This window comes from Neofelis nebulosa, chromosome 6, assembly GCF_028018385.1.
Source record: "Neofelis nebulosa isolate mNeoNeb1 chromosome 6, mNeoNeb1.pri, whole genome shotgun sequence".
In the NCBI taxonomy this organism is placed as follows: Eukaryota; Metazoa; Chordata; class Mammalia; order Carnivora; family Felidae; genus Neofelis; species Neofelis nebulosa.
In genome coordinates this window covers 32121246-32135835 of record NC_080787.1, presented here as the reverse complement: position 1 = coordinate 32135835, position 14590 = coordinate 32121246, and the positions used below count along the sequence as shown (strand labels likewise).

General features: G+C 36.5%; 1 protein-coding gene across 6 annotated transcripts in view; it reads right to left on the bottom strand.

Annotated features, from left to right (window-relative positions):
• Positions 1-8571: 8571 nt before the first annotated feature.
• Positions 8572-14590, bottom strand: part of EXOC2 (exocyst complex component 2) — a 282492-nt gene continuing 276473 nt past the window's right edge. For all 6 annotated transcript variants that reach the window (XM_058733209.1, XM_058733203.1, XM_058733204.1 and 3 more), the window contains 3 exons: positions 13046-13107; positions 10837-10896; positions 8572-9332 (listed from right to left, as the gene is read on the bottom strand). In XM_058733209.1, the coding sequence (XP_058589192.1) occupies positions 9239-9332; positions 10837-10896; positions 13046-13107 (216 nt within the window). In that variant the 3' untranslated portion in view covers positions 8572-9238. The remainder of the gene's footprint in view (positions 9333-10836; positions 10897-13045; positions 13108-14590) is intronic.

The following is a 14590-nucleotide window of genomic DNA, read 5'->3' as shown; positions in this document are numbered from 1 at the left end:
GAGGCATCACAATCCCAGACTTCAAGCTGTATTACAAAGCTGTAATCATCAAGACAGTATGGTACTGGCACAAAAACAGACACTCAGATCCATGGAACAAAATAGAGAACCCAGAAATGGACCCACAAACGTATGGCCAACTAATTTTTGACAAAGCAGGAATGAATATCCAATGGAATAAAGACAGTCATTTCAGCAAATGGTGCTGGAAAAACTGGACAGTGACATGCAGAAACATGAACCTGGACCACTTTCTTACACCATATACAAAAGTAAACTCAAAATGCATGGAAGACCTAAATGTAACATAGGAAGCCATCAAAATCCTAGAGAAGAAAGCAGACAAAGACCTCTTTGACCTCAGCTGCAGCAGCTTCTTACTCAACATGTCTCCAGAGGCAAGAGAAACAAAAGCAAAAATGAACTATTGGGACCTCACCAAAATAAAAACTTTTGCACAGCAAAGGAAACAGTCAACAAAACTAAAAGGCAACCAATGGAATGGGAGAAGATATTTGCAAATGACATAAGAGATGAAGGGTTACTATCCAAATCTATAAAGAACTTTTCAAACTCAACACACAAAAAATGAATAATCCAGTGAAGAAATGGGCAAAAGACATGAATAGACACTTCTCCAAAGACATCCAGATGGCCAACCAACACATGAAAAAATGCTCGCCATCACTCACCATCAGGGAAATAGAAATCAAAACCACAATGAGATACCATCTCACACCTATCAGAATGGCTAACATTAACAACTTAGACAACAACAGATGTTGGCGAGGATGTGGAGAAAGAGGATATATTTTGCATTGCTAGTGGGAATGCAAACTGGTGCAGCCAATCTGGAAAACGGTATGGAGGTTCCTCAAAAAATTACAAATAGAACTACCCTATGACCTAGCAATTGCACTACTAGGTAATTATCCAAGGGATACAGGTGTGCCATTTCAAAGGGGCACATGCACCCCAATATTTATAGCAGTGCTATTCACAATAGCCAAAGTATAGATAGAGCCCAAATGTCCACTGATGGATGAATGGATAAAGAAGAAGTGGTATATATATATATATATATATATATATATATATATATATATATATATATATATATAATGGAGTATTACTCAGCAATAAAAAAGAATGAAATCTTGACATTTGCAACTACGTGTTTGGAACTAGAGGGTATTATGCTAAGCAAAATTAGTCAGAGAAAGACAAATATCATGTGACTTCGTTCATATGAGGAACTTAAGATACACAAATGAACAGATGATGAACAGATGAACATAAGGGAAGGAAAAATAATATAAAAATAGGGAGGGGGACAAAATATAAGAGACTCTTAAATATAGAGAACAGAGGGTTGCTGGAGGGGTTGTGGGAGGGGGGATGGGCTAAATGGGTAAGGGGCATTAAGGAATCTACTCCTGAAATCATTGTTGCACTACATGCTAACGTGGATGTAAATTTAAAAATAAATAAGTTGAAAAAATAAATAAAGAAGAGTTAATACCTATTCTCAAACTATCTCAAAAAATAGAAATGGAAAGAAAACTTACAAACTCATTCTATGAAGCAAACATTACTTGGATTACTTGTCTCCAAAACGAGACAAAGACCTCACTAAAAAGGACAATTACAGGCAAATATCCCCGATGAATCTGTATGCAAAAATTCTCAACAAGATACTAGCAAATCAAATTCAACAGTACATTAAAATAATTATTCACCAGGATCAAGTGGGATTTATTCTTGGGCTGCAGGGGTGATTCAATATCTGCAAATTAATCAACGTGATACACCACATTAATAAAAGAAAGGATAAGAACCTATAATCCTCTCAATAGATGCAGAAAAAGCATTTGACAAAATACAGCATCAATTCTTGATAAAAGCCTCAACAAAGTAGGGATAGATGGAACATACTTCCACCATAAAGGCCATGTATGAAAGACCCACAGTTAATATCATCCTTAGTGGGGAAAAACTGAGAGCCTTTTCCCTATAGTCAGGAAAAAGAAAAAGATGCCCACTCTCACCATTACTATTTAACATACTACTGGAAGTCTTAGCTTCAGCAATCAGACAACAAAAAGAAATAAAGGGCATACAAATCAGCAAGGAAGAAGTCAAACTTTCACTATTTGCAGATGACATGATTCTCTATGTAGAAAGCCCAAAAGACCCCATCAAAAAATTGCTCTAATATATGAATTCAGCAAAGTCGCAGGCTATAAAATAAACGTGCAGAAATGTATTGCATTTCTATACACCAATAACAAAGCAGCAGAAAAAGAAATTAAGCAATCGATCCCATTTATATTTGCACCCAAATAAATAAGATACATAGGAATAAACTAAAGTAAGGTAAAAAGATCTGTACTTTGAAAACTATAGAAGACTTCTGAAAGAAATTGAAGAGGACACAAAGAAAGGGAAAAGCATCTCATGCTCACAGATTGGGAGAACAAACATTGTTAAAATGTCTATACTACTGAAAGCAATCTACACATTTAATGCAATCCCTAACAAAATACCACCAGCATTCTTTGCAGAGCTAGAGCAGACAATCCTAAAATTTGTATAAAACCACAAAAGACCCTGAATAGCCAAAGCAATCCTGAAAAAGAAAAATAAAACTGGAGGCATCACGATTCCGGATTTCAAGCTATGTTACAAAGCTGTAATCATCAAGACAGTATAGTATTTACACAGAACAGTCATATAGATCAATGGAGCAGAATAGAAAAACCAGAAACAAACCCACAACTTTATGGTCAACTCATCTTCGACAAAGTAGGAAAGAATATCCAATGGAATAAAGACAGTCTCTTCAACAAATGGTGCTGGGAAACCTGGGCGGCGACATGCAGAAGAACGAAACTGGACCACTTTCTTACACCACACACAAAATAAATTCAAAATGGATGAAAGACCTAAATGTGAGACAGGAAACCATCAAAATCCTAGTGGAGAACCTAGGCAGCAGTCTCTTTGACCTCAGCCATAGCAACTTCTTAGTAGATACATTGCCAAAGGCAAGGGAAACAAAAGCAAACATGAACTCTTGGGACTTCATCAAGATAAAACTTCTGCACAGTGAAGGAAACAATCAACAAAACTAAAAAGCAGCCTATGGAATGGGAGAAGATATACGTAAATGACATAATAGATAAACGGATACTATCCAAAATCCATAAAGAACTTATCAAACTAAACACCCGAAAAACAAATAATCTTGTTAAGAAATGGGCAAAGGATAAGAATAGACAATTTTCCAGAGACATCTAGATGGCTAACAGACACATGAAAAGATGCTCAACATCACTGATCAACTGGGAAATACAAATCAACCACAATGAGATGCCTCCTCACACCTGTCAGAATGGCTAAAATTAATAACACAAGAAGTGACAGGTGTTGGTGAGGATGTGGAGAAAGGGGAACACTTTTACACTGCTAGTGGGAATGCAAACTAGTGAAGCCACTATGGAGAAAAGTATGGAGGTTCCTCCAGAAAATAAAAATAGAACTATCTCATGATCCAGCAATTTCACTAGTAGGTATTTACCCAAAGGATATAAAAATAATGATAGGAGGGGTATATGGACCCCAATGTCTATAGCAGCATTATCAACAATAGCCAAACTGGAGAGAGCCCAAATGTTCAAATTGATGAATGGGTGAAGAAGATGTGGTACGGATATACATTGTAATATTACTCAGCCATCAAAAATAATGAAATCTTGTCACTTGCAATGACATGGATGGAGCTAGAATGTATCATGCTAAGTGAAATAAGTCAATCAGAGAAAGACAAATACCATATGATTTAACTCATATGTGGAATTTAAGAAACACAACAGGTAAACATATGGGAAGGTGGAGAGGAAAGAGGAGAGAGGGAAACAAACTATAAGAGACTCTTAATGATAGAGAACAAACACGGTTGATGGAAGGAGGGTGTTTTGTGATCTTCAAGAAAGAGACAGCTTTCTTGACAGCTCTTGTGGGCAAGTTAAGAGAAAGTTTCTCTGATTCCTTCCTTATCATTCTCTGGTCACTTATGATTTTCCAAATGCCAAGATTAGCAACCATTTCTCAGCATTTATCCTTTGTACACATCTGCAACATTTGACCTTGCCAACAATCTCTATATTCCAACATGATTCTTCTTCTTCCCTTTATTTTTGTGACCCCCATAACTCCATCGTTCCCTGGCTCCCCTCATCCCTTTGTGATGAGTCCTTCTGTGGGCCTTCTTTGGCAGGTAGTGATCAAGTAGTTGTCTTGGTTCTCAGGAATCTGGGCCTAGCTGAAGAGTTTGTAGGCAGATGGGACAGGAATATTCAAGAAATATGTGATAGAAATAATGAGAACCACAACACCATCAACAATGATTACAGCAACACGGCCAGTGGGACAACCAGTCATGGTTATGATGCTGATGAAAACAGGGTGACCAGCTTCAGTACTTCCTTTACCTAAGGATAGAGTTTATAGGCTGGACAGGAAAAGGGTAGTTTGGCATCCTACTGACTTTTATTAGCCAAGTTACAAACAGATAACCCAAAGACCCAGATCCTGTTAGTAAAATATTTGTTATGTATTTATAACCTGGCCAGGTACAAAAAGGCTTTCCAGTGATCCAGTGATATGATAAAACTGAATTACAAATGTGGGTGAATAGAAAGAAGACATCAACACACCAAAAACATGACTCTAATATATAAAAATATGCATTCAATGCAAAGCTTGAATCATTTGCTGTTCTGACATATTTATTAAAAAAAACCTTGCTGTCCCAGTTGAGGTATGCATATCAAATATTCAATATATCTTTTATACTGTTAGAGCATTTTATATATTCATATGAAAACCTTTATAACTGCTACAAAAATGTTTAATGACAAAAATGTATGCTAGTTTCAGTCTATAGTTAAGTGTAATTATTTTAAGCATATATTAAATAAAATAGAGCTAACTTTACTTTAGAAACATAATCTTGATTTAAAATGTTGAAATTTATAACTTTTCAGAAAACACATCAAAATGCTCTTACACGTCTAAAATATCCTACAGCACATAATCAAAGCTGAAACACATCACCATCTTGCACCAAACCAGAATTAAAGTGTAACATTTTCTATTTATCCCCTCTAGGAAAGCTGCCTACAAGGATTGAAGAGCCAGGAGAGTGCCTCAGAAAGCCTGCCTATGGCAATGATGCTTGTCTTGCAATGCCAGAATCATTTCTAGAGCATGCCACTTTCATGGCATACTGATAAAGTCTTAGTAAAACCAAATTATTCCTAATACATTTTTTAGTATTGAAGGTGGGGCTGACTTTGCTAACTGATATGAAGTCAGGATTATCACATGAATGTGGTTGTGCTAAGCCCAAATGCTACCTATGTGTGAAAGCACTTTTGAGTATCTTAATTCTTTTTATGTTTTTGTCAATTTGCTCCAAGTCCTGGTTTATCTCTCAGCTTTCTGCTAACTTACATTATATTCAGCTTTCTCCTCTTAACCACTAAATTCTTCTGTACCTCAAGAAAGTCTTGAAATACTCCTTTCTCCCAAGAAGTTCCCCTTGACTTGTTGGAATAGTAGTCCTTGAACCACCTCATTTGGGTATGGGGTTTTTATGTGCCTACCCTCAATTCTCTGAGCCATAAAAAAGCACTTACTTGTCCCTATTTTGCTTAAGTTTTATTATCTTCTAGCACTTATATGCTTCCCTGAGCCATGTCACTTGAGGGACAGCAGAAAGTATATTTGGCTGGGGGGAAGAACTGGCCATGGTTAAATTAAAGGGCAATGAAGCCAGACAACTCTGAGTGTGACACATCCTGCTCTTACCAGCCTTGTAGTCTTGAAGTCATGAACTTCTCTCTTACGTCCTGATTTCCTCATCTGTGAAATGGACATAATACCTTCTAGCTCATTAGTTTGTCATAACACTATTGGGAAGCCTAAATGAGATAATTTGGCACAATGCCTAGCATCTGGTAAGCCCTCAACAAGTAGAGAATTAGGTGGACAGCTGATAAATGCTTTCTGACAATGATTAGGCAAATATAAGGTAAACTAAAATTTAAGTATTTATTTTGTGTGTTAAAACTATATATATAAAAGTGATACAACTAATGAAAATGCTGACATAAAGATGCTTAGGGGAAAAAATGACATCTAAGTTATATCTTGTATTAAAGACACATTTTTTTTTGAGAATCAAACCTAATGTCTTATTTTTTATTTTTTAATATAAAATTTATTGTCAAATTGGTTTCCATACAACACCCAGTGTTCATCCCAACAGGAGTCCTCCTCAATGCCCATCACCCACTTTCCCCTCCCCCCCCAACCCCCCACCCTCCCATCAACCCTCAGTTTGTTCTCAGTTTTTAAATGTCTCTTATGGTTTGGCTCCTTCCCTCTCTCTTTTTTTCCTTCCCCTCCTCCATGGTCTTCTGTGAAGTTTCTCAGGATCCACAGAAGAGTGAAAACACATGGTGTCTGTCTTTTCTCTGTATGACTTATTTCACTTAGCATAGCACCCTCCAGTTCCATCCACGTTGTTACAAAGGGCCATATTTCATTCTTTCTCATTGCCACGTAGTATTCCATTGTGTATATAAACCACAATTTCTTTATCCATTCATCAGTTGATGGACATTTGGGCTTTCCATAATTTGGCTATTGTTGAAAGTGCTGCTATAAACATTGGGGTAAAAGTGCCCCCATGCATCAGAACTCCTGTATCCCTTGGGTAAATTCCTAGCAGTGCTATTGCTGGGTCATAGGGTAGATCTACTTTTAATTTTTTGAGGAACCTCCACACTGCTTTCCAGAATGGTGCACCAGTTTGCATTCCCACCAACAGTGCAAGAGGGTTCCCGTTTCTCCACATCCTCACCAGCATCTATAGTCTCCTCATTTGTTCATTTTAGCCACTCTGACTGGCATGAGGTGGTATCTCAGTGTGGTTTTGATTTGTATTTTCCTAATGAGGAGTGACATTGAGCATCTTTTCATGTGCCTGTTGGCCATCTGGATGTCTTCTTTAGAGAAGTGTCTATTATGTTTTCTGCCCATTTCTTCACTGGATTATTTGTTTTTTGGGTGTGGAGTTTGGTAAGTTCTTTATAGATTTTGGATACTAGCCCTTTGTCCAATATATTCTTTATTGGATTAATGTTCTGTACTAGATATTTAAAATAACAAAACATTCAGGCTTGCAGATTTGTAATTTAGTTCATAATCATGTTAAATGTAATAGTCACCAGGCTTAAGAGAGACAATATTCTGTATATTTCTTAGTAAATTTTATGGAGCAAATTCATAGAAATTACACTTTTACTTCCAGTTAGTATGATTTCCCTCATACACCAAATGAACAAACATAACAACACTGAATTATTTTAATTTTTTTTAATGTTCATTTATTTTGGAGAGAGAGAGTGAGAGAAAGAGAAAGAGAAAGATGGAGTGTGAACAGGGGAGGTGCAGAGAGAGAGGGAGACATGGAACCTGAAGCACGCTCCAGGCTCCAAGCTGTCAGCACAGAGCCTGATGAGGGGCTTGAACTCATGAACTGCCAGATCATGACCTGAGCCGAAGTCAGACTGAGCCACCCAGAAGCCCCAGCACTGACTTATTTTAAATGATACTGTACTTGGCTATACTGTACTCTAAAATTACTTATATTAGTGTGTATCCTGAGAAACTTAACAGAAGACCATGGGGGAGGGGAAGGAAAAAAAAATGGTTAGAGAGGGAGGGAGCCAAAACATAAGAGACTCCTAAAAACTGAGAACAAACTGAGGGTTTATGGGGGGTGGAAGGGTAGGGTGGGTGGGTGATGGGTACTGAGGAGGGCACCTGTTGGGATGATCACTGGGTGTTATATGGAAACCAATTTGACAATAAATTTCATAATAAAAAAATAAAAAAAATAAAATCAAATTACTTTTATTAGTAAATATATTAATTTCCACATTAAAAAAAGGGGACTCTGCGACATCCACAGAAAAATTTGAGAACCCTGACATACAGCCTGCAGGTAAGAGAATTACTCAGTTTTCTGAAGCAACTGGTATGATGCAGCTAGGTAGGGGAAGCTGACTTTGAAAGAGGTCATGGTGCCCTGCACCTATTCTGGTAAACGAAGTCAACATCGAATGTAGGACAAATGGCACGAGGTGCATCAGCAGTTCCTACTGCCTGGTAACAGAGGAATGTCTTTAAATCTTCAGAAAACATAGACTCTGCCAGAGCAGTGTTCTTTTAGCTACTGAGCAAGATGCTTCAAAGGGGAGAGAAAAGACATTACCAGAGGGGGAAGGACTCAATAGCAGTGGGCAGGAGTGCCAGCTGTCACCAGGGGACCTGGCTTGTTCTTTAGGAGGCAGTGAAGGCTGTGGCTATTCCCACCAGCACCTACTGGGGTATCCAAGCTCCACTGCAGTAACAATGGGGTCCTCAATGACAGGCAACACATTGACATGAAAGGACACATTACATTATGAGTGAATTCAACAAAGAAAGGCTACACACTGAAAGGTGCTTAATGTTTATTAGCGCAGTGAGAAATAAAAATTAGGCAGAAAAATACAAAGTTAACTCATGGACATCTGGGCACAAATAATCTACCCCAAATATAACATTTTCTTAAGCAGATGGCAAATTTTCTAAAAATCCACTTGAGTTAGGAGAGTGAGGTATTTGTATTTTTAAGTACAGATGTACAGTTTAGGACAGTTAAAGTTCCAAAGATGTCTAAATATAACTTTCTAAATCTCTTCTTATCAATGTCTCCATGTGCCTTGGAAGCTGCAGACACTACAGTCTGGTATATGAGACACTGAAGAATGCCTTTGTTACCTCATATGCCATCTTGAAGCACTCTCTGGAAAGGTATCTCTTCCTATAGCATTAATCATGCAACATCTAGCTAAGAATATATATATTTAAAGGTATTTTAAAGCCATACAGGGCCTAATGTAATAAAAATGACAAAACAAATTACTGCTCGGGCATTTCAAACAAGGTCATTTTGGTTGAAATGAAACATATACCAACGTCTTTCTAAGCTACCAATTTGGGGAAAAGAGACAGAGATTGCAAACCTAATGCTTTATATGCTAATACCTGTAAGCGCACTTAACAAAGTAATAACAATTTATTACTTGTTATCTTTAGACTGCCCTTACTGTGGAGGTATTTATGTTTTCATCATAGTTGAAGAAGCAGCTTGGAAACAGGTGAGCTGCAAATGCATGCTACTCTTGAACTTGTTCAGCAGCTCTTCCAGTAACCTGCAAGGAGGAGAGGCTATTTTACAACCTGGCAGAGTGAAGGTTGCCTAGCAACATAAGAAAACATTGGGGGGAGCCAACTGCCTAGTTTTAGCTTCTACTTGTTGAAAAGTTATTTACATATGGATTCTTAACTCAGTAACAGAATTAATCAAAGAAGCTAATCAAAAGGAATACACACACACACACGTATATTTATATATAAAAATCTCCCTCCTGTCTCCTTTCCCTAGAATAATTAGATTTCTCCCTAAAACACATTAATGTTTGCACCTGCATTTTTTTTAAATTCACTTAAAAATTATATACACTAAAATGTACTCTTTTTGGCATACAGTTCTATGAATGTTAACACATATTAGCAACCTAATAACTCCCATAATTGGGCACAGAATAGTTCCATCACCCTCCAAATTCTCTTGTGTTGCCCCTTTGTGGCCACCTTTCTCTTCATCTTGACCCCTCACCAACTAACAGTCTATTGTCTGTTCCTCCTATTTTGCAGTTTTGTCTTTAACAAATATTAGAGAGTGGTAAACTCAGGTGGTGAATTAAGCACCAGAAGAGTAAGGGCTAGTTCTAATTCCACTGGGTAAATCATTCTACTACTTGATAATCAATTTCTTTAACTGGTTTGATGTATAATTTTAGGGCCAGAAATCTTAGAGTGCATTTGGTTCAGAAGAAGCAACCAAGAAGTGCGTTTAAGGACATTGGGGTCAACAGATTATTTCATGGGTTTAACAATGCTCAAAATTGTCTCCATGTGACATTTTCCTCCCATTTTCCCAGACTCATGTGTTCTCTCTGCCTTCTGAGTTTCTATAACATTAACCTATGCAAAACTACAGAGCTTACACCAAGGTTTTCATGTCTATAGACTGATCAGCCAAATGCAAAGGCAGGTGGACTTCAGTTATGGTTAGTGAAGGAACAAAGACCTACATTGTTTCCGCTGCTTCAGTCTAGGGTAGGTTGAGCATTTATGAAATTTGCCTGGCCTACATTTTGTCTCAGGTAATAATTTCCTGTTTTATGAGTAGCAAAGCTTAAACTCTGACCAAGACCATTAACATAGTATTACTGAAACATATACAACTTTTTTATGTCATGTGTACAAATTTACTTTCTGTTGCTGAGCTACTCAAAAGAAAAAAATCATCAAGTGCTGCATTTTATCATGCTGTCCTTTTTACATTTCTCTAAGAATTATCTTCTTAAAAATGTAAGGCAATAATACAGTTTACTGAGTGAGTCAAAATAAACTTTCTTAAAATGTTTTCTGTATTAGTCACTTAAAGCAAGAAAGGAACTAATTTCTGAACTGTCATAAACCCAGGGGAAAGGTTTTATCTTATTCTGTCACTTCAGAGACAAGCCAGGTACAGCATACTATCAAAGGCTATTAAGTACAAATCATTATCTATACAAAGAGTACTTTTAGGTAACAAAATATCATTCAACACATCTTAACTGGCCCTTGAAAACAGTATATAGTACTTACTTTTTATCTGCTCCACTTGAGAGCTGAGGCAGAGCTTCCAAAGCCTGTTTAAAACTAGACCTGGAACACAGAGAAGCAAAATTTAAGTTGAAAAATTTCATATTTCTATGGGGAATTAAGAGCATCATTAAAAATTCTTAAGCATATCTTAAATATAAAGAAACCAGTATAAGCTAGTGAAGCATGTAAAAATATGAGAAAAAGTAAAAGTGAAAAACAATAGAAAAAGTAAAAGTAAAAGTTGAGGGTACAGGGTATAGTTCCCACACAGAGGCCTTGTAGGAGTAGGGTCAAAAACTCAACTATGAAATGAAACAGAAAAGCTAAAAGAGACTGATTTTTACAAAAGATGCTACTTTAATGAGGGCTTAATGTGGACATGTTTAATTTTTAAAAAGTCTTTTCAAAACAAAACTGAAGTGTTAAGCAACTGGTAAAAAGGAAGGAAACTAAGTAGAAATAGGGATGGTCTTGTGACAGATTATACAAATGGGGACATTTACAGTATTGACATGTACAGGGCCTGATTAACAGCCAATCTCTTACAATAACTAAATATGGTCTCTGACATTTAGTTATTATTATATTTAAAATTTGTAGAATAAGTAGAGATTGATTGATTTTAATTCAACATCACTTCTTTTCATAAAAAACATAAAAAGTACAAATTAAAAAAACATCAATTTGGTAAGCTTAACTATTTAAAAGAGAAAGTACCAAAAAATTTCTGCATCAAATAAAAAGCATTTTAGGGGAAATTATTTGGTAGTAACTTGTACTTGTCACTAAGTAATAATTTTTAACTTCTTATCTCTTCTTCTTTTATAGCTTGTTGACCATGGGTAAAGAAATTAATTTTTCTTGACTTTACGGTGGTTTTTTATTTTGTTATTATAAAAACAGATCCTCATCATTGTACCAGTAAGTATACTTTTGAGCAATGTTTCTCCTATTTGGGGCAAATATCACAGTAACAAATAGACTACAAAGTCCTAACAGATTATAAAAACTGGTATTGGGAAGCTTCAGTTGTTCTTGGTTAAGGCAAGGGATGGGTTACAGCTTGTGGGGACACTTAGCTCCCTTTCCAAAATGACTTTCCTCTTCCCTGATGTAGAGAGGAGGGTCTGCTGTTATCACCTTGTTTCCTGTAAACCTTTTCTCAATCAAAAAAATGTAATGTTATTATTTCTTTATTTTTACATTATGACAATAATGATGATGATGAAGAGGATACCATTAATTATTTGTAATGCACCAATAGTTTAGAAGGTAACTTGGCATATTTTTTTTCATTTAATTCCCCTAAAACTTTGCCTAGAAAGTATTTATTATCTTTCTTTTATAGATGAGACAGTTAGGCACTAAAAGGTTAAATTAGTAGGAATAAATATCTAGGTACTTACACAAAGCATGCACCCACATCAAATTTGGACTGAGTGCCCACTATCATCTATTACTTAACACTTTGTGTAGAAAAATGATGGTTGGGAAAAGGAGTCATTAAATAACTAACATGGGAACCATCCAGAAATGTCTTCTGGTCAGGCATCATGAATAAGAATAAGAAGCTAAGTTCAATTCATTAGGAAAAAACTTTTTAAATGTCCTTAAATATTTTATTTGTATACTACTTGTATTCTCAGGCATATTAACAATATAACCCAGTTTTTCCTAAGTAATATTGCCAATGAAATAAACAATTTTGTATAGGCAAGTAGTTACTGATGTTTCAGTTCACCTACTGATACTTCGATGATAGGAAATCCTGACTTTCATTCAAAACAGCTAAAAATTATCATCAAATTTCCACTACAAAAATTTTCAGAGAAACCACAAGGCTTCCTCTTATGCTGATATTTACAATCTTTAAATTGTCCCTCAGAGTCTGCTATGAATAGAGTAAGACTCAATTCTCATTTTCTCATTTTAAAAAGAAGTATATAATGCTCTGCTATATCATTTATGAGACTGAGATTTATCTTAGTGAATAAAAACATAAAATCATACTACATATTTTTTCTTTTATATTATGCTACAAAGAACCAGTATTAGGAGTCATTGGCTTATTATGCTTTTTAGGTAAAAATTAATCAAATATAAACTTTATCACATCACGATCATGAACACTCACTCTGATCAGTTATCTTTACAAAGATAAGCTTTATTTTTAGTGAAGCACTCATAACAAGAATGTTAAGCATCTCACTTGCTTTCAGGTGTCAGGTGAACAGCCACAGTATCCCTCAAAGCACAGATTTCAAGCCGTGCCTGAAGATGAGAAAAGGACAAGTGACAATACAGAACTGCATCAATTATTAAATTGAAACACGTGATGTGGGGACAGTCTCTAGACTGCTTATTACTGCAGGGACAGGGTTGACAGAAGACTACTGCCATGTAGTTTTACCCCCCACCTGCCATGGTGACTGTTAGTTATGAACAGATTTTCTAAAACACTCCACAGAAATCAGGTATGATAAAATATTATTTTACTGAAAATTAAGTTAGAGTCAAGTATGCCTGTGTGAAGGCAGAGAGCCAGATACCTTATTATAAAAAGTTCAACCTGTCCAGGTGTTTTCCCACAATCTGTATTTTCTACCTAACTAGTAATTTTTCCTTTAGTCTGCTTGTTGAGAGGAAGCAAAACTTGAAACACTATCCCTGGATTATAACCCCACACCACAGATTTAAGGAAGTGGATCGGTTTACTTCCTTACACCTATGCTCTTTCAGGCACACTGACTTTAATCTCAAAAACTAAGATACAGCTCTGCAGATTCAATGCAATGTCTATTAAAATCACAGCTGGCTTTTGTTTGTTTGGTGGTTGTTTCTTTTACAGAAACTGACAGGCTGATCCAAAACAGACAAAACCATTTTGAAAAAAGAATACACAAATAGAGAAACACTTTCTGATATCAAAACTTACTATAGACCTACAATATTTAAGATAGTGTGGCACTGTTATATGGGCAGAAATACAGATCAGTAGACTAGGAGTGTCCAGAAAAAAACCCTTAACATTTATGATCAATGGATTCTGACAAGGGTGCTGAGACCATTCAATGGGGGAAGGAACACGTTCTTCAACAAATAGTGCTGGGAAAACTGGATAGCCACATGCAAACGATTGAACCTGGATCCCTTTCTTAACACAAAGATGAACTCAAAATGGATCACAGACATAATGGAAGGGATAAAATTCTGAAACACATAGAAGAGAGCAGGAGTAAATCTTTGTAATGTTAGGCTAGGCAAGCCTTCTTAGAAATGCTATCAAAAGTGTAAGCAACGAAGGAGGGGAAGATGGCAGTGGAGTTAAGAGTACCCTGGGCTCACCACATCCTACGAATACAACTAGATAACTATCAAATTATCCTACATACCCCAGAAATTGACCTGAAGACTGGCAGGACAAACTCTAAAAATAAAGGTAGAGAAGAGGCCACATTGAAGAAGATAGGAAGTATGCAGATGTGGTTTGAAAGAGAAACAGATTGTGGCCACCATGGTCACAGAGAAGGATAAGAGACAGACTAGCACATAGGAGAGTGCACAAGGAAAATAAATTCCCATAGCAATTGGCTTGGAGAGTGAGAGGGCCCAAATTTCGTGAGCTCTTGGAATAGGCAAAGCTTACAGCCTAAGTTTTGTAAAAGGTCAGCAGGAGTTGGGAGATGGTAGCAGTGTATGAAGACTCTAGGCTCACCTTATCACATGAATACAGTTAGATAACTACCAAATCATC